Here is a 22,765-nt window from a genome sequence, read left to right as displayed (position 1 = left end):
GGAGGTAAGTCCGCTAACACGACAGCCGGGCTGGATAGCGAGCTGTCGGTAAGGCGATCCGTCACGACGGGCTATAAGCGCCGTCCTATTAACAATATGGGTCGTGGGTATGGTTGTATGACATACAGCGAGGGATGGGGGGTCGACCACGGATAGTGTCTAGCTATGAAGCGACTGCTATCGTGAATCGGACCCGGGAAGGCAGGCTCTCAAAAAGCGGCCGAGGGAGATCGGGGACGTAACTGCGTGTTCTGTCGCCGGCTCGTTCGTCGCCCTGAGTCTGGACTGTGGATTGCAACGCCGGTCCTTGTTCGGTCCCTCGTCGATGCAGCCGTTGGACTACGGGTGTTCGTTGCTTCCGTCGTTGCTCCTTCTGGCAGTTGTTTAGCTGCGGTTTCGCTCCGTACGGAGGGAGTGGGTTCGTTCGGCGTCTCCGGCGATGTGGCTTCCCAACTGCTGGTTGCAGCTAATCGTCGTTCGCTTCGGTGGTCTTCCTGTCTTCGTTCTTCGTACTGAGATACTGGTGTGTTCTGGTAGAAGAGGTAATGTTGATTGAAGACTGAAGATGATCTTGTGGTCGGGAAACGACCGGTATATATCCCGTGCGCCGTACCGACTAGTAAACTAGCGTGTGTGCCGCCGTAATGCTTGTGTTTACTGTCGGTACGGGTTTGTGGTTTATTTATTGGGTTTTTTGGTTACAGCCATGGGGAGGGTTTCGTTAGGTTCGTCCTAATCTCCCCTATCTATGGCTGTGCTTTGTTAAGTCGTTAACCACTTTGAAGTCACTCATATTTAGTAATACAGTTCTGGTTACTTTGATTACTTATATGGCGCGTTATGATTAGTCGATATTGTGTAGTCCTGAAAAGGACTGTTTTAGTTAGTGGTGTACCGTTACAATATTTCAGTCACCATAGGTACGCTTTTATATTTGAACAGACATAAAGTCCTCATCTAAAATGTAGACTTTATTTTATATATTAGATATTAGATTTATCGATTTATGTCAAATAGGAAATAGAAGTCTATAATATAATTGTTAACATTTTTCCGACGTTTTAATCTTTTATAAACAGATTTTGTCAGAGTGGATTATTTGTTATTTACTGAGTGCTAACAAACACAAAGTTAAAGTACACACAAATCCACATGTGCGCTCAATACACGTATATTATTATTTACAATACATAAAGAGGATCTGAGAACACGAGTATACTATATGTAACCATATATGGTTTATGTATATATTGTAATATATATTGTATATATTATATTGTATAAATGTAGAGGCAGATGTATGAAAAATACTTCCACACAAAAAAAAACAAATCGGTAGATATATACGAATCATGCACATTTTTCGACTTCCAAATATTTATTAATGATCGACATCCTCTTACCAGCTGACAATACCCCGATTTCTGTGGAGGGCTATGATATCGCTGTTATATAATAACACAAGGGTTTAGTTAGATAAGTGTTGAGTGTATACACCAATGACCGTGCGTGATATGCAACTTAATGATTTTTTGGAAAACTACACAGCTTTACCACATCAGCGATGTCTGCATAAATTTAATATCCGACTACCGCCAACGAAACGCAATTAAATAACACTCAGAATTATCCACGACGTCAGACAGCCACTGTTTTCGCCCTTTTCGTATATTAAATTAGTTGATGATCCTTTTAACCTTTTGGATAATACCAGGATAAATCCTTATATTTTATCAGTTTCCTCGTTACATTTCATTTCGTTGCTAATGAAAAATTGTATCCGGCTAAGAACTTGTACAGCAACAACTATCGCTAACAGATTACGGTCATTCAAAATATAAGCCAGATCTTTTGAGAAGCTTAAATCAATTCAAAAAAATAAAATACATATTTATGAATAAGAGCGTGGATTGCCGAATTGTTTTATTCGTCAATTTGAAGAAACAAAATGCCAGCTGTATCGATAAAAAAAATAAATTTGAATAGTATGGGTACAGATGTCAGTTATGATACACTTCAATTCACTCCAGTGAATTGCCACGATTAGAGCGAGAAAGCCACCCAAAAATAAATCATAAATGTATTCCCCCTAATCCCTATTATTTATAACTTATAACAGAATATTTGTTTTTTTGAATAAGTAATATGGTGGACAAATAATTTTTCTTCGTAAGTCACCATAAAAGGTATTTTTAACATAACAATTTACAGCGTGTTTTCGGTATTTCCTTATTCAATATTTGGATTTTATCAACACCAGTGTAAGCCATAATACTTATTTATACCTACTAAACCTATAGACGATTAAATTGAAGCCTTCTGTTAAAAAATTTTGATTTATATTGTTTTCTCAATAAATATTTATACATTACTTATGATGGTCATCCAGTAAAAATATGAGTATAGTAATTCAATTTAAAAAAAAATAGATTGTTTTGATCTAAACTTTACGACGCACTTTTACGGAATATTTCATTTTTAAAAATAAAAATCTATGAATTAGCAAAAACTGATTGCCTGGTAATATTACCATGACCACAACAATTATTATAATATTTAGATAATTTTCTTTTTAATGATTTAGCGCCAAGAATATTGATTAAACAAGACATAAATCATAATAATAATAATTAAAGTAATGTTTTATAAATAAAAATTGAGTAAGACATTTTTATTTTACCACGCAGCGTATAATTTCGACTCTATTCGCTTGATATTATTATTATTTAGGTAACAATTTCTAGTCGTCATGCAATGTAACACTTCTGTACATACGTCAAAACCAACATGTTGATAAAGTACCTCTAGCTAGGATGCCTTTATTATTATACCACAGTTTTCCAACGCACCTAGAGAAATACAAATAACACTGTTTAATCGTACCTAACAAACGTGTCGTTTTACTCGGCCATGCGTCCTGAAGGGATATTTCAAAAACGTTATTATAACAATATTACACAGTATGATAAATGGTCTTTTAAAAAAAAAAATAAGAATAAAAAACTAGTCTGAAGTTTGTGAATATAAATCGGTCGACCGTTACACAGTCACAAACGTGATTAATAAATCGAATGAAATAGCTTTGTATAATATAACAATGGTTACTTAAAAGCAAAAAAAAAATTGTATTAAAAGTACGATTTACTGCGATCGTGTATTTACGACGGTACATGTTTTATATTAAATATTTATCAGTGTAGAAATTTACAATAAGTAGGTACAATAAGTACATAGAGGTAATTATTTATGTAAATATATTTAACACTTATGATTCTTACATAATAAGTAATTTTAAAAATGAAAACTTCTTTAATTAATAACATTGTGAATTTATTTTAGGCAACACTTTCAATAATCATAAAAAAAAAATTATTTCTTTTGTACTATGATTACTTTTTGACAACACCTACTGATGAAAATGATTGTAAATATCGTTACTCTATTAAACATATAACTGTACAACTACTACATTTCATTGATTTTTTCAAATATAAATTAAATTATAGAGCATATTAATTGCAAAAATAAATAATATTTTATTAGCTAAATTAGCTTCCTCCGTAGATCCTATAACTATTGAACTATTTCCTTTCGTAAATAAACTATTTACAAGAAATTGGCTGGCTATGTATTTATTGGATCGTCTAAAAGCTACAAAATCTCTTTAAACGCATAAATACCCCTCAGCCGAGTGCCGAGCGCATTTTAAATTTAACTGATTTTATATTTACATTATAAGCTATATGAATATTATAATGTAGGTACATGCAAGTCAGTTATTAAATTTTATAATTTCCTTTTCATTTTCAGAGAACCTCAATACCAAAATGGAATCTGAGCCGGTAATTGTGGTGGATCAAGAAAACTGTTTTAATGAAGAAGATGAAGATATAGATGATGTGGCCGGAAATGGGCAAGGATGTCCCGATACTCCTCCGCAGGACCCTTTTTTCCTGTCACCTTTTAGAGACATGCGGAAACGCTCATTACCGACACCGCAATGCACATCTGGAATAACTGCTAGTCAAGTAATTTATAAAAATTATTAAATAATTCATTTTTTCTTTCATAATCGGCAGCAACATTTTTTTTTATACAAACCATACTAAACGAAATTAACAATAACATAAGTACAGCCGATGTAACAGATAATAAGTATATAAGATACATCTATATGATCTGTAAAATATTACCTTCAGAATATTCAGATTTTTATTTGTTTAATTTTTAATTATGGACTTAACTTACAGTGGTTAATCGTGAAAAATGTAATTTAACTTGCAGAATGGTTTTCTCATTTAATCTGACTTAAAGACGAATTGTTCACATTATATTACAATGCTGTAATCAGTTATTTAAGTGTTAAACTTTGAATTAAACTGAGTTTTCTTATTTTGTTAGTAAATTCACAAATGTACGATGTCTAGGTACCAAGTAATAAATAAGGCGATAAGCCGATGCACACGGGATAAAATTACCCATCCCAAAAATATATTTATGTTAAAAAAAAAAGTCTACCAAAATGTATCAAATTGAAAATTGGCAAATTAATTTGTAGTTTAAAATCTAAATGTTCCGTTATTATAGTTAAGGATTGTAAATTCAAAAAAAAGACCCTCATCAATATTTCTTAATAAATCCAAAAAATCTAAAAATTATGTACACCCAGTTTTTTAAATACATATTTTAAATTCAAATTTGGGCGAAATTAGATATTTAAACAGAGAATAATGATTTCAATTATTTTTTTGTAATTTAAAAATATTATTTGTGGATACTTGATTCTTTTTAAGTATACTTACCTATCATTATATTATATTGTATATACATAATAATATTTTCCAGTGCAACGTTTGCGTAAAAAAATTATTTCAACCTACTGTATTTACTAATAGGTAGTAAAATAAATTACTTTAATAGCGATAATATCATAAAAATATTATATACTTAGTAGTATAAGCCGACAAACCGTCTCAACTCAGAATCGTTTTTCGTATACAATAATTTTATATCATTGAATTAAAATAAATTGCGCACATAATCCACTCGACAACTAATGTACAGCAGAGTGGTGCCCACTTGCCAAGGTACACTCAACACACTCAATACATAGCAGACTTACTTCCCCGGTTTTTATTAACTATAATACTTAAAATTATGCCAATTTAAATTTTAAATGTCTTCTTTTCTTTCCCCTATTACGATTATAAATTATATATTACAAAATCGGTAAAAATGGAGCAATATACTTTTTTTACTTTAAATGATTTTCAGTTAAACTGTAATACGTTTTCATATACGTAGGTAGGTATAAAAAAAAATGGATGACAAACGTATCCCATGTTTAAAATAAATGGGATGCGTGTCTTCGCCCTTTTCCGTCAATACCTATATAGGAGTGCTTTATTTTTATTAGCGCAGAAGTAAAATATGGGAAAATCCGGTCCTGAAAATGGGTATTGTGAGGAATCGACAGTCTATAATATTGATACAAATATGCATAGTATGAAAAAATTACTTAGTTCATTTCACTAAATCATTTCTCAAAATCACGTTCGAGTATATTATAACTAATGGCTATTTGTCAAAACGTTATTTGAAGACTGCAACTCAAATTAGTTTTAAAAACTCATTCATTGAGAAACTAAAATATTTTTATATATTATTATAAACATTAATTTAAAATTATATCAAATATCAAATACTATTCCGATTTTTACTTTTTTTTCGAATTGAATTAAATAACCATGGCTGCGGGACAGTTCAATTTTTTTACATATGAATTATATTACAATATGAACCTAAACCATTTTATTTGTATTATATTTAGCTTCGGAATCCATTGTATATGATATGCATGCTTACAAGTTAAATTAGTAATTCCATTATCGTTAAATAAATACTTGAGTAATTGTGTGGTAAAACCAATCACGGCCCGCGTAACTGTTTTACTGTGGATCTCCAAATGTTTTAAAATCATGATTTTCTATCTCTCTAATAGTAAAACTATACCATAAATTATATCTATTTTTATTTCAAGTTCGTAAAACTATGTATGTCAACATTGTTAACTACGACGACGTAGTATAATGATATTCATATTCAATATGGCGTCAACACCAATCCTAATACAAAACTGGTATAAATGATGATTTATTATAATTATTATTGTTATTCGAGTTTAACATTATTTTAGTTACCTTTTAACTGTTATCGTTTAAAATATAATTAAAAATAATAATAGTATGATTAAAAAAGTTGATGTTTTGAAACGAATTGTTTACAACAATGATATTATTCAACTCGTGCATGTAGTTATATTAGGTACATTTCGATTATTGTTGTAATACTAATTAATCGTGCAGATTAGGTAAAGTATTAATTGCATTTTATTGACTTTGACTCAACAGAGCACGTCTCATGATACTTTGAAATTGTATTTATTCGTTGTTTAAAAAAAAAGTTTCTTCACTTTTACAAACCCTCGAGTTGTTCCCTTGCCATCACGACAATGCAGCTAATATACTATTGATTGATTGTTGTTTTAATTTATATATTTATAATAGTATATATATTTGCAACAACAAAAATGTTGTTTAAGTTGCACCCCGGATATCATCTTGGAACATATTTTTAACGAAGCTTTGTCCTTGAAATAATTACACCAAAATACGAATATTTGCATACGATTATAGTATATACACTATACCAGTGGCGTAATTACGGGGGGGATTTGGGTGTCGTATCCCCCCCCATGACCTTTTTTTTAAGACTGGTTAACTACATTTACGTATGTATTTCTTTATCTAATAATATATTTTTTTTATTATTGATATCAAATGCCTCAGCTAGCTGGCAGTTGTCCGAAAAATTATGAGAGTGATAAGAGTATTATTTTTTCGTGGATCGACGACGCTCGATAATTATCAGATTATTTTATCTAGATTAAAGACTATCGTCCCATTGAAGTATTGAACAAAAAATAACTTAATAATGATTTGTACACTTAATCGGAATTTTCGTAGTGACTTTCCTATTTTCGTCGTTATTCGGTAATCGAACATCCGTTATAAGTTACAGTTACAATCAGCAATTGGCATTCGAATTTTATAGTTTTATAATTCATAATTTGATATTGTGATATAGGTACTGATATTAAATTAATCATTCGTGTGGAGTTTTGTTATTTAATTTTAATATTTACTATTTATAAATATATTGCACTGAAAGGTGCTTATAATAAATAATTTTTTTTTTTTGGGGGGGGGGTGGCAAAATGTTAAAAAATGTCATCCCCCGCCCCCACAAAAATGACCAAATTACGCCACTGCACTATACATATATAAACTATACATATAGGTATATTATGTTTATATAATAAATGTGGTACCTAATGAGTAATGACCATCAATCAATTATAATTATTTTATAATATAATTTCATTTTTCTATACTCAGTGGTATTAGTCAATAACACTATATTGTGTATGGATTGATATTTACGAATTATTATACATCTACATTATTTTCGTATCCAAATAAAACTAATTAAATTCAAATTTATATGTATTTAGTTTTCAAAACTTTGAAACGTCTTACGTAAAACATATAAATTATTATATTATACTATTATAATTTAGAATAGATTTTATATGATATGTAACGTTGACACTTGAATAATAATATATTGATTTACACACAGATTATGCATAATAATTTTCCGTTGACAAAATACATATGGGTGTTACATGATATAAACAACTCGTTAAAAGATAGGTGCAATATAGTATGTATTGTGTAAAAATTATCAATGCCAATAAATTTAAGGTTAGATTAAGGCAGAGTCCAAAGTCTTGATTGAACGATACGGCCAATGATTGTGGAAGCTTTTAAATTTCCTCTATCCTGAGCGTATCGAACGGTTTGTCGGCAGTGAAAAAGTGTAGAGAATACAAGTTTGCTTGTGCAATATGATCCCCACAGGAGGTGCACCTTGGGGCGTCCTCATTCGGCCATTAAGAAACAATGTGATACGTTTGTGTGACCGACCCTAAGTTTTTTTGATAATCACTTCAGACATTCTGGACAACACGAGACGAGGGGAGCACCAGGGATTGATCGTTTGCGGGGTTTCATAAATGTTAGTGAAATGATGCAACCATAGTTATATTGGTTGTATTGCAGGTTACGTTTACCTACGCGTGCATTTATTATTATTAAATCAAACTTTATTATTATCAATAAAGTATGATATCTCCGAGCTTGACGATTTGAGCAAATCAATAAACCTATTGTATATGGATGTTGGTTGTTTGGGGTTGCAGAAATTCTGGTGTGCACCTTTAGCGTGAGCTTCAGGTTTTCTGCCTGCACGTGCAGGATGCAACCAAAGTGGTGAAACACTGGGAAGGTAAAATTTGACATTTATTAACCAATTCTATCTATTCTAACTCGTGTTTATTGTTTATTTTACCTATATTTATTTATTTATTATTTGATCACTTGACAGTTTAAACTCTTGATTATATTTACATTTATATATTTTATGTGTATAGGTTTATATAGTTATAATTGTTCGTACCACATACGTGTTCCTCCCCCTTACTAACAAAAAACAAAAATAGCTAATGGCCTAAGTTGCCGGGTTTAAGCTCAATAAAAAAAAAAAAAAAATGTTCGTACAAAAAATTTTATAAATGTGGTTGTTTGACACGAATATAATAATAATTGTATATGGATACAAATTAGACTTTTTACACTGCTTTATCGCACAAAATCGGTCGTTTTTGTTTTTTCTAAATAATTACATAAGTATGCGTAACATCAATAATATTTTGTTCAATTCATAAATAAAACAGTATACCTACTAACCAACATATTTACAGTAGCGTGCACTGTGAATCTATATAAAATATAGTACAAGAATCTATTTCGGTAATCCGACACATTCTTATAAGATAACAATACATTGTTGGGCCGGAGTACCGTCGGATTAACTTGTCGGAATACACTGCAGAGTATTACATTTTATAAAAATAAAATATGAATACCTATTTTCAATATAATATTATTATAATTATTGAAGTATCTACCCATATTATTATTATAAGAGATTGCATTAATCGATTAATCTTATATAATATATGTTATGGTGGCGTTATACATATTATATAAAAGCTAGCATGCACTCTATTTTTTTTTATCAGTCTTGCGAATTTCTCAACGTCTTATGTCATAAATGTTCTTAAAAATTAATAGTTTGTTAGCCAATATTCCGACAAATTGTCCTGTACGATAAGCTTATTGTAACATATAGGCCGGATTTTTTCAGCATGCATGTCGAACCACAATCGTGTACTCAACCGCTTTCGTTATATTATTTTAATATGTCACCTAATTATTCATGTGGTAAATTTCCTCATAGTTAGTTTTGATATATTATCATTAACATAAAACTTGTATACTAAACAGAGAGATTGTTTTAACAATGAAGACTTGATATTTCAAAAAATGTTGACTTTATTCGAAGTTTTCTGTTTGGAAAATGTATTATCCGCACAAATCTAACCTTTATATTGTATTCCCTATTTTGTTAGCTCATATATTATTATGTTTACTAACTAAGAACTTTTGATTTTTAAATAGTAACCAAAACATTCTGAGAATATTATTTAGCTCCAGATTATATGAAATTAAATGTATAACCGTAAAAGTTGCCACTTGAAACTTAGAAAACTTAGAAATCGATAGTAGTTCACCAACAGACATTTTATAATACACGAGGATACAAAAATAAAAAGAAGGGCAGTAAAATATTTCCCCAAAGAATTATAAAAAAATATCTTTAAAAAAAATCGTGAGTAAAATTTCTGACAGAACCTGCAGCAAGCGTTCGGTTATCATGCACTATCCTATATATTATATATAAATGATTATAAAAGCAGCTATGGTATAATATACAACAATCGGTCACATATTTGTGGAGGGCGGGTGACGGGGTGGATCCACCCGTAGGAATTTTAGCTCTGGTTTTTTCGTGTATTCATAATTGTGTATCTGTAACATTAAAGCCGTCAAAATAGACAGGTTAAAATAAACAGTAAAATATCACTGGGAAATCCTTCTACCAAGTGTGTTGTGCGCTTGAAAAAAAAAGAATGAATCACGTCCTATCCCGTCACGTGCAAGCCATGACGGATAGGTACACCTTCGGATAAGCTGTCTCTGTCTATACTGTACCTGTTTTTTGTGTGGCGGTTTTGCTACAGGTGCGGAGGTTGAGCGATCAAGGAGCGGCCGGTGCGGCTGCCAGGGAACAGGCGTTCTTGGCCACGTTGACCAAGGCCCCGGGGCCCTACACGCCGGGTCGCCGACATTCGGTCATCACAATATCCAAGGCGCCCATGCCGTTGTTTGGTCGCAACAGGCGCGAATCAATTGCAGCTTTCCCCAGCAAGGGTCCGAGGGTAAACCGCAGGGACTCGGCCGGTGGCGCCACGCCGTCTCCCACCGGTAGCCAGTTCAACTTGCAGCTGGACATCATGGACGACATAGCGGACATCAAGGCAGCGCGGAAGGTCAGGATGAAGATGTGGCAAACCGAGGACAAGGAAAAGATGTGCGAGCTCCAGTCGATGGACGGCGAAAACAAGCAAATGTCCAGGTACACGATTTCGCAGTATAATATTATGCCTAATATCATAAGTTTTGTGTAAATATTTTTACGATAGAATATGTATAACCAAGCAATCGAAAGATTAAGTGAAATTCTTATTAATAACTTTTATCGTTGTATGGAAGGAATTTGTATAGTTTAAATAAGTACACACATTATTATAGCAAAATTGTGAGCCAGTTGAATCATTATTTTCAGGGATACACAAGTTGATAAAGTATATAACAATAATGATAACATTATGTGCATGACATGGATACAGGTGTGAAAAGTTTTAAATATGTCACTGAACACTCAATCCACTAATCCACAAAAAACCATTCAACTATAATTTATTATATACTAAATGATCCGTCTAAGTGCTAACACTCGTTTTCTGTGTCCATTACTTTTTTTGTTATCAGCCAGTTTATTCCGAAAATTATACTGTTTTTTTTTAACAATTTCTATAGGTAATAATAATTTTATAATGAAAAAATATTATTTTTATTGTTGTAACCCGAAAGAAAATATTAATCAAAAATGTCGATGTTATTTAATCATCATTATTATAAGTACAAAATATAGTTTTTTTTATTTATGACCCATAGCAGTTTATTTAAGTGGGGTGAAGTGACAAGGGGTACCTCGTAAAATGTATAAATGCATTAAACTATATTATAAAATCATTCAATTTTCAAGTCGCCAAAAAGAATTACTGTAGCCAGTTAAATGGATCATTCCTTTTATTATACATATTTAATATATTTTACCGTATTGTTTACAATTGTGTTTCAAACCCGCGAAGTTTCGAAACGTCAATTGAATTCATTAACAACCAATGAGAAAAATTACATACCCACAGTGCTATCGTGGGTTTATATTTACGAAAGCATATAAACTTTATGAATAACATTATATTGTTAATATATGTATAGTCGGCATTACGTGATTGTATTGAAAACTAGAGTTCTATGTATATTATATTACTCATCAACGTTTTCATTTAATAATTGTGTATTTTCAAGAACACTTGTGAAAGTAGATATTAAACACAGACTCTCTCTCTCTCTCTCTCTCTCTCAAAATTAATATTATCTACGAAACATATTATCTACAAATCTGAAATCTATTAGTAAAAAACTCCTAACTGCATATTCAGTAAAAATATATTCCCTGAATAATATTTGTATTGTTACTCGATGTAAATTTATGGTTCTCGTAGATTGTGATTTTCATTATCCTAATCATTTTTTCTATTTTCGTATAATCAATTACAAAATTATTTTCCATTTAATTAAGTATAATTTTGAGCTGCCTTTACTAGATGCGTACAAGCAAACGTGTAATCCAAATTGCAGCCAGATTTTCGTACGCTATATTTAAGTACCAGATCATTTTTATCAATTTCAGATATTATGCACAACATATTTTATTAACATTGGCTGTTTAATAATTACGATTATAAACCAACAAAATTTGAATTTATGAAAAAATTAATATCAAATAATCTTTTAGCGGTGCATCGTGCATTAATATTAATTTTATAAAAAACATAAAACAAACATTTTAAAAATATACCAATGACAAAAATTATTTTTAAATAAACAGTAAACATACCTATAGAAAATAAAGGCTAAATAATTATGATGCTAAAGTACAAAATTTGTATAAATATAGAAAGGAAAATTAAGTTCCATAATAATAATTTATTTTTATATTTTACATTTTTAATCATTAAATACCCAAAAAACACTTAGGTCAAAATTCGTATGTACGCTAAAAAAACCTGGACCGCAATTAGTATATACCCATAGTAAGCAGCTATTGTAGAACTATAGAAGCCACCCAAATTTTTACGATTTTTTTTCGTTATTTTTTTTTTTTTTTTTTTAAATAACAACCCTGCAGTTTTTAAATTCAACTAGTATAAATGAGTTTTTTATTTGAAATGAATTATCAATTATTTATAGCACATTAATAACTCAACTGTAAGAACAATAATAAAACAAATACATTTATTCTACTGAACACAGCCGAATTACCTTACTAATACTTAATTTGACGTTGTAATATATTAAAGTTTGTTAGACATTATAATAATGTTTCATATGTAAACGCTTGAAAAACTTTAAATCAGCAAAATAGAACTAAGTTTTTAAATCATTGTATTTTAACAAACTTACTTATATCTTATCAACATAAGACATTGTTTTTATGTCTCCAGAAGCAGAACTAATAATATACACATATACAGTAAACTCTTATGCAAATTTCAAAATTAAAAAACTTTTTCAAGATTATCATTAATCATTATATTAAATATTTATAGCCTAATAAAAACAGAAAATAAAAAAGGAAAACCGTAAATACAATGTTTTTTTAATCAAAGAGGAACATTTTATTGATTTTGATTGAATTTAGCCAATTAAGATATGTAAACAGAATAATTTTTTGAAAGCGAAATATAAAACTAATTTTACTGTAAAAACAATATTCAAAAATGTCTAGAATGTACCTAATTTAATCATGCCTAGAGCGTTTACATATCAAAAAGAAATGCGATTTTATTTTCCTTAAACATTTCTTTTATTAGTAAAACTTTAAAAACAAAATATAGTTATGTACACGTGTATAGTTAATATCAAATTGACTGATTATTATAATAACGATAGTTATAACTAATAACTTATATTTATAATAAGACGCATATACTTGGATGTGTCATATATACATATTACTATTTGTGGTAAAAACTTAGATATCCTTAATATTATTTTATGATTTTAAGTTTTGCGTACAAAAACATTCCGAGTATAATTGTCATTAAAAGTTTTTCCACATAAAAATATTACTAACAAATTTATAATAAACGCAAAAAGTGCGGTGTTGGAGTATATAATATATACTATATTTATATATTATATAAATGTAAAATGAGTTTTTCAACGTTTTCTATTCAAAGTTTCTATACACGGAATGGAATATACACATTACATATATATACATTATACATGGAATTCATTTCAAAAATTCGAAAGAGAAATAATATTTTTATTTCTTTTTATCAAGTTAGATTCCTAACATTTTCTCGTATAGTATAATACAGGGTGTGATATACATATATTATGTATGTTTTCGTTTTTAAGGGAAAAACTGTCAAAAATACATTTAAAAATGAAAAATAATTTAAAATCATCACATAGTTACGGTGAATAAACAGAATTATCGTTGGAAATATAATTTAGACGAAATGAAAAAAATTACTAAGTCGATATATTACCATCGAGTATTATTGTAGTGTAATAAGACTCTCAATGAAATAATTAATAAATATATTCCACGACTACCGTAAGATATAAATGTGGCACGGAAGTAAATATTATTATGTCTCTCGCGATACTATCAACCCTTTATTTATAAAAATATAAAAATTTAAAATGTTTGCGTATTTCCCCCCCCCTGCACTAGGTAGGTACTTACTACACATATACATGTATGGCGGTGGCGGGATGTAAATCTGTAATCTAGTGGAAAATATATACCGTTTTGTCAACACGCAAAAAAAACCAAAGCAAAACGTACCGCAATCTCTTTGATATGCGGTTGCATGCGATAAAATAATAGCACGGTATTTTTCACCCGTAACTTTTCAACGGAGAAAAAAATATTTCTGTTAAGAAAACCATTTTTTTTTTTTTTTTTTTACTTTCGGTTTAAACTTCGAACGAACAAAGAAGAGATGAACGCAGATATTTTTATTTCTTCCGAACAATTGAACACAAAGCAAAACAAAAAAAAACGGAGAGTATAAATTCGCCGAGAAATATTTCACTTCGACGGACAGCGTGTTTGTTATGGCAATATTTTGTGATGCGTCCGCCGTGTACCGCACGTGAACCTATATAGGTAGTTGTAGCTGCTATGGTATCGCAATAATAATAATCATTAACGCCCTAAACCGAACTCAATAAATCCGTTTGTAGGGGGGGGGGGGGGTGTTAGGGGTGCGGGAGTCGGTTAATGGCCGCGATAAGACGGCAATAATGTGTAAACGATTGTGGCGGCGGCTCGGAGGCAGAGCGATGCTTTATAATATATTTACACTGCGCTCGATTATTGCTCGGTTAAACGAGGGAACTATCTGTATAGGCTCGTGCGAATCGTTACCGTCGGCGGTGTTACCGAGCGTGGTATATATTTTAATAGTATAATTATACGAAAGACGAAATATATTCGCTGGTCCACGGATTATACACACGCGACGCTATTGCGGTTGATGCGGTTAGGTTATTACCTATATGGGTTTAGATACCTAACGACATGGTCGTACGCGTGGCGATTTCGTAAAACGAAAAATGCGAATTTCGAAGGAAAAACACGCGTGTGTTATGACGTATTTCGCGTAATAATTACTATTTTCAATTTTCTTTCGTTGCCATGCGTTGTTTCTATTACGACCCGCGACTGTCCAGTCACGCGCTGCACAAAATTTGCTCGACGTTCGTAAATCACTGCTTTAGATTCTGAGCGCTCCGCTGAACGTATTGATTTTACAGTGATGTGTTTTTTTTTGTCCGTCATCGCCTTTTGAAGCAACAAAAATACTCAGATTTTCGACTGAGAAGTCTTTTCTGATAAGAAAATGAATATAGTTGTACACTTCGGGAGGTTAAAAGTAAAATATTCACAGTATTTGTTTTCTTTTTTATTAATTACAAATATTTGACAAAATCGATTTTCTTATTTGAAATTGTCACTAAATGTTTATTTTTTGATATGTATAAGAAATTTCAATATACGGAATAATTTTCAAAATATTTTTAATCATTGTGAGGGACTTATTATGGACTTGTGCAGTTTTCGATTTTTTATTTTTTTAGTTTTTATCAATAATCGTTGTTAAAAAAAATGTCTGCACAGTAAAAAACCTTAAAAATGTAATACAAAGTTCTTCGTGAGTTGAGTTGTTATTAAATTTAGCGTAATTCCACAAATATTTTATAGGAGCATCTGAATATCATATACATTTTGACGAAATTGGATATTCATGCGTAAAATAACGATTACTCATCATCAAACGAGTTTAAATTCTTTGTTCTGATTCAAAAAGTATTAATCGTAAAAACTTGAAGAAACATTCCATACTTACTTGTATTATCATGAAATTTTCAAAATATTTTGACTCTATTTTTTAACTATTTATAAACATTTTACATTATTTTATTTTATATAAATGTCAGTAAAAAAAATTTTCACCCAGTAAAAAGTTTCAATATTTAATATAAAGTTCCTCTACTAAAATCAAAAATCTAAAAAATGTTTTTACACATTTTTTTTTTATAAAGACGTTTTAAATTCAAATTAGGATTAAATTGATAACATATTTAAACGAAAAAGAACGTGACTGTAGTTTTTTGTTGTAATTCAAAAATATTATTTGTGAGGACTTGAAACTGTTACGTTGATCATTATATATTTGATATACCAACACAATAACTATATTATGTTCAAAACATTTTGAATTTGGATTTATTTTTTGCTATTGATTATATTTTATACCACGCGAATCTATTCACACCATTGTACGGAATTTATTATTAATAATATAATAAATGCAATGTTTTCGGCAAAAATTAATTCAACCCACTGTATAACTAATACCAAAATAAATTATTACAATTATAGCAATATAAACACATCATACACTACACTTAGTAATATAGACTATCAGACCCCGTCTTCGCTCAGAATCCTTTTTCGTTGAATTTAAAATTAACACATCATTACGACATTGACTTACTCAATGACAGTGTGTCCTCTATCTCGATGTTCGGCAGAACAGTTATCTACTTTCCCGCTTTTTTAAATTAAATCTTTGTAGCGTTGTCCATTGTTATCAGTAGCCTGTATACAATGGTGCCCAGAAAAAATAGCGTCTGATACAATTATTTAAGGCGTACAACTGTTGTAGCAGCCAATGTTTTTTTTCTTTTTAAGACACTCCAATTAGTGAAATAAATACTGTATTTTTCGACTCTCGTAATACACATTATTTGTCTGAGTTGTAAAAATCATAAGAAATCACTTACATTTTGATATCTGGTTTTATATTTATATAATATTGAGAATCTGTACAATCTGTGTATGTAAATTTGTTCGATGAATTAATGATATGAATAATTGATAAAGCGTACATTACGCGTGACGAAGGGGGCATTACATTGACGGGACCTAAGTTAATACCATTACGCCGGCCATTAAAGAGGTCTCCGCGCCATGTTTTACGCGACGTGGAGTATTTTCTAAAAGGCTAATGGATGCTGGTCAGAGATAAGGGGATTAGGACGGAGTTATGGATACGGTGTCGGAAACCTTTTTGAAATGAGCTCGGCTACTTCGTCTGCTATTTAAAATCAGTAGTTAAGTAGCTTATACAACTTCATACCAAGAAATGGACAATTCTATTACGAAACAATAATCAATAACTACGGTGTAACATAAATAATAGTCTTAAACCGTTCACCCATACCGCAATGTACCTAAATTGCCTACACAGTGCGCCGTCCAACACATTTATATAAAAAAAAAATAAGCCCGGAACGTGACTTTTTACCATAACTATACAACTATAATAGATCGGCTTCGATAAACGTATTGGTCCTCATCAATCGTCAACGTCACCAAAACAATTATTTGCAGAATCCGAAATGCTCGAGTAAACAAAATATGTGAGCCGTCCAGAATAACGAAACGATAATGCCGCGCTGCTGTTTACAATTCAAACGAAAAACAATGTCTAGAGCTAAACGACGGCCGCGATGGAATACGACTCTATGTTTTTATAAATATTGTTATTTAAATTTCCAAATAATTCCCTGGTACTTCAGTATGTAGCTCAATTCAGGCGCGGATCCAGAAGATTTTAACAGGGGGTGCACAAAAAAAAGATGGGCAAGTGGGTGTCGCTCTGCTTTACAGTAGGTTACAATTGGATCTCTGTATAGTCTTTAATGGATGATGTTAAATTTGAATTCAATGATACAATATCATTGTTTAAGAAACACGGTTCTGAGCGTTTAAAATTTAAAATGTCCATAAACAGCTCAAAACGGCTCAAAATATTTTGTACATTTTATCAAGTATGGGAATTGATAAGATGTTAAATATATGATGTAAATTTTAAGTATATCTACAAGTATTCGTGTTTAAATTACAAGAAAATAAGAAAATCGCTACATGCCTACTCATGCCTACATGAGAAATCCAGAAAATATACAACGATGTAAAAATTTAATTTAACTTTCCGGTAGATATTTTTTTTTTTTGATAAAGGTACTAACATAGGTACTAATGCTTATATGAAAAAAATGTGACTGCATTTTTAAAATGTTTCATATAATATATAATATTTAATACATTTTCTAACTTTAAAATGTTATTGACATTCATAGAAAAAAATACTTATACAATAGGAAACTAAAAATGTTCAAAACAAATCAAAATATATTGAAAATTGTATCGTGTATAGAAAATTCTAATATAAACATTCAGTGAAAATTTCATATAGCTGGTCATTTGTTTTAGAGTTACACCAAGAACCAGAATTGATTTCGTCGAAACCCTATTTTGCTAAAAATTCCCGTTTTCCTTAATTTGTATTTTATTTTTCCCGGCGCTTTTAAAACTATTGCAATTTTAAATTTTGACATTCTGAATGAACCAACTAGATTCACTCTCCCATCGATCGAGATACTGTTGAAGAAAATCGAAGCAGTATTGTACTGACCCAAATACGGCGATGACAGAAAAAAAGAAAAAATTAAAAAAACCACATCATCCACACATCGTTCCGATCAGAATTTAAAAAAAAATGGTTACACCTTTATATTTTAGATTATGTAATTTTAGATTATTATACAAATTTATTTTATTAGTGGCTTAGACGACAGGGGGTGCCGAGCACCCATAGCCCCCCCCCTGAATCCGTGCCTGGCTCAATTACGTACAACGATATGGTTTTTGATAATATATTATAAGTCGTGTCTGCGTTCTGTGAAAACCACGGACTAAGATAGTGTATCTTAGTCCGTGGTGAAAACATAATATTATTTCTGTTACATATATTATATATATTATATAAAGCCGTGTATATTCACACTCTGCACATATTTTATATTTCCTACGCATTATCATTATTATAAATTACTATTTACTCAAATTTCATGATGCAAGCTCACCCCCCCTCCAATTTATTCTGGGTGGGTGGGCACGGTCAGCGCGCCCCTTAGCCATATTATAATATACTTTAACACTTTCACTTAACACTTAACACTTTCTCTCGTATTTTTTTCCAGGTTCAAGGAGGCCAGAAGGTATTCCAACATCGACGTGTGCGAAAAAATCGCTCCACCCATACCAGCCCGGCGACGCGCATCGGAGCTGCCTCCCAACTTGACGCCGCAGGCCGGCAAACCGTCGTCGTCGTCAACGGCTGCGGCCCAATCGTCCGGGATCGTGTGCACGAACACGGATCTGCTGTCGATAATGAACTCGTTGAAGTCGACAGCCACAAAAGCGTTGCAGTCGACCACCAAAGGCGGCGGCCCGCGGCAACGGGGCAGCAGCAAGACCACGGACAGCCTGCCGACCGGCATGGTCGGCGACGTCAGCGGCGGCGACCGTCGGCGAGACGTGCTCCGGACAGGCCGGTCCAACAGCGTGGACGTGGCCAACATAGGTGCGGCGGCGGCCATGGCGGCAGCGGCTGCGGGCAACAGCACCAGGAACTGGTTCAGGAAAATGTCCACCCGGACGGCGACCGCTGTGTCGATGGCGGCGGGGCAGCGGGGGGCCGACGCCGAGTGTGCAGAACAGCGTCTGGCCACCGCCGGCGGCGGCGAGTACGTGGTGCAAAAGTCACCCGTCGTCGTGACGTTTGCCGACGAACGGCCAAAGGTGTCGCTGTTGATCGATCCGTCGCCCGGTTGCAAACCGGAAAAGCACTGCACGACACCGCTGTCTCCGCCACCGCCACCACCGCCACCGCCATCGTCGTTCGCCGACAAGAAACCGGCGCCCAACGGTGGTGACGTAGTGGTGTGGGACCGGCCCACCGGTTCGGTGGTGAACGCCGAGGTGTTGGGCACGGCCATCGAGGGCTTCTTGGCCGCCAAGAAGTCGGGTGACAGCGCCGACGCGTCGCCGACCACCGACGGTGAGCACCACGAACACCCGTCGCAGCAGCAGCAGACGCCTGGCGGCAAGCCCGTCGCCAAAACGTCCGCCGACCCGAGCACGCCCGCCCGCACGTGCGACACGTCCATCTGTTCGTCGCTCAAAGATCTGTTCGTCAAATAGCTATAAGACCGCTCGTGCCGGTCGATTCGCCTATGTAATTAACTCTATATTACGATTAATTACGACATATTGTTATCATGTTGACAATGTGGACTACAATGTTATGCATATACATAACCTTATAATAATAATAATATGTACCCAAACAATAATACTATCTACCCGGTAAGCGATCCCCACCCACACATATTATACCGGGCATCTTCCACCCACACACACACGTCCCCGACGTCGTCCACCCACACACACACGCCCCCGGCATCGTCCACCCCACCGCGGCCTGCAGACTTTAGTTATTATCTCGAACGGTCTTGTTTTTTTCATCGCAGTTGTTTCGAAAATTTTTATGATTTATGCAAGTATGCCCATATAATTTATCTCGACGACAAGAATAATTGATTTCATCGTATTATAGGTAGATGACATCTATAATTACTGGTATGGTGGTATACGGATTTATATATGCAAAAAACACAATATGCTGCACGTTTAAATCCACGCGTAAATTGATTATAAATACTATATTACTTACCCGTTTATACTTTATAATCAATGGTATTATATTATTGCAGGTGTAGGTGTTCCTAGTATCTATTTGATAAAAATATTTTTCAAACATTAAAAATCACACTTCTCGTATAGATTATTATTATTATCATTACTATTATTATTATTAATATTACTACGAATCTGCACAATAACTCGAATCTCTCATAATGCTTCGACTCTTTTAGAAAATAATTTTTACCATATTCAAAAAGTGTACGTCTTACACGATCGTATAACCAAAAATTCCACCACCGAGGCACGAGAGCATGAGAGCTCGATATTTTTTTTATGAGAACCGTATAATATTTCAATTATATAAGAATTTATAAATATGGAATGATAAATGATGATATGATATCACACCAATGCGTTTAAATCCGATGACTGTGCGTCGTACGAATAGGGCTTCTCGTGCGGTAATAACTGACGTCTAATTTCTCGATACCCGTACAATATTGTGTAAAATATATTCATATTTATGTATACGATTACTTATACGTCGTCCCTCGGCGTGATGTACTGATGTATAATGTATAAGCGATGAGGTGTGCGTACGACGAGGACGAGATTTGATACGGGGAAAATCGTTGAAATCGATTCGCTGACTTAAGGTACACGCACGCCGAATATATTTTATGGTCGACGATATCGCATAATATCGTAGTAATAATATACTGCGTCATACATCAGCCCGTCAATGTACAGAGCGATTCACCTAGCATGTTAGTCCAAAATTTGAAATTGATACAATATTGGATCGTTTGTATTCATTATACATGGACAACAATATTTATAAATTTCAAACTTTGATAGATTAATATACATTACCACAATTTACAAATTACCATAGCCACTCGTATTATCTAACAAACCCATTACGATAATGGGTCCGTGGTGGGCCTATTGTCCTTAGTAAACACCAAGTTACATAAATCAATAACTTTAATTAATTATATTTAGAATAATATAACTATGATTGATTTTGGTTTTGATACGTCGACGTTTTCAGAAAAAAAATATCAGCTAAATAATTTACAGTAGAATAGGGGAGTTGTCGTTTGAAAAACAGGAGTCTGTATTTTCTTGATTAGTTGATACGAAAAATCTCGAGAATTTGAACAAAAATATAATATTATAGTGGTAGGTATGTATAATAGGTGCCTACAGGTATATATTTGAAAATTCCGAAAGTCATATTAATTTAAATAACTGCATTATTGAAGAAGACAAATGGGGTGATGCTCATGCTCGATGAATCGCCCCGTACATCATATAATATTACAATTATACAAACCGCACATAATCTTCTCGTATAATAGGTGTCACCCCGTGGTAATTATACTTACATCAGACGTGCGCGTTGTACTTGTGCGCACTTGTCATCGTGTCGGTTTAATAATATTATGCTTATAATAATAATTATATTGCGGTGTGCCCGCACAAGATTATAATATTCGAATAATAATAATAATAATAATAATACGCCTTATTGCCGCACGATCGAAATCACGCGGTGGTGCTGTTAACAGGTAGCTGGTGAACGCGTACGGATTATTATAATATATTATCCGCAATAATCGTTTCGCCGGACATTACTAATCATATATTTTAGTACAATATACATAATAATTATTGCACATTGACGGGCCCCCACCGCTAATCGTTACTGCGTTGTACGTCATAATATTATTATCATGGATAGATATTTCGTATTTATAATATTATACCAACAATTATTGACCGTATAATGCGCAATGTACGTTTTATATATAATAATATATACTATAATATAGCCATATAGGTACACATAACATATAATAGGAACGATGATTTCACGCGGCGATTGTTTCATCTGAACCTACCTATGCATAATATAATTTAGAAAATTTAAAATCACAACAAAGCAACGTAAAAAAAAATGTTCACTGTTTTTTATCGTTGTAGTTTTTTAAGTTTAATGCTTTTTTGCATGAGACCACATACAATTTTTTATTTCATTATACGAAATAAAATTGTTAATCGTTATTTGTAAAAATCGAATTTTAACAGGCTAGTTAATTAATTATATGACGGTATTTAATATTGTGATGAGTGCAGCGGTGGGTCGTGTGGAGTGGTACAGATAAGGTACTCTGCGAAATGTTGTTCACTTTTTCCACTTATCTACCAATCTTTTATATACTCATAACTAATAAGATATTAG

At 32.6% G+C, this 22,765-nt stretch overlaps 1 protein-coding gene across 2 annotated transcripts in view; it reads left to right on the top strand.

The window, feature by feature from the left end:
* The window catches only part of LOC100161017, a 129,428-nt gene extending 106,915 nt beyond the window's left edge, over positions 1-22,513 (top strand). For both annotated transcript variants that reach the window (XM_029490501.1, XM_029490500.1), the window contains exons 3-5: positions 3,811-4,028; positions 10,268-10,662; positions 19,011-22,513. In XM_029490501.1, the coding sequence (XP_029346361.1) occupies positions 3,828-4,028; positions 10,268-10,662; positions 19,011-20,013 (1,599 nt within the window). In that variant the 5' untranslated portion in view covers positions 3,811-3,827 and the 3' untranslated portion in view covers positions 20,014-22,513. The remainder of the gene's footprint in view (positions 1-3,810; positions 4,029-10,267; positions 10,663-19,010) is intronic.
* Positions 22,514-22,765: the final 252 nt, after the last annotated feature.

Source organism: Acyrthosiphon pisum, chromosome A2 (assembly GCF_005508785.2).
Source record: "Acyrthosiphon pisum isolate AL4f chromosome A2, pea_aphid_22Mar2018_4r6ur, whole genome shotgun sequence".
Classification (NCBI taxonomy): domain Eukaryota; kingdom Metazoa; phylum Arthropoda; class Insecta; order Hemiptera; family Aphididae; genus Acyrthosiphon; species Acyrthosiphon pisum.
This window is presented reverse-complemented; position numbering and strand designations above follow the sequence as displayed.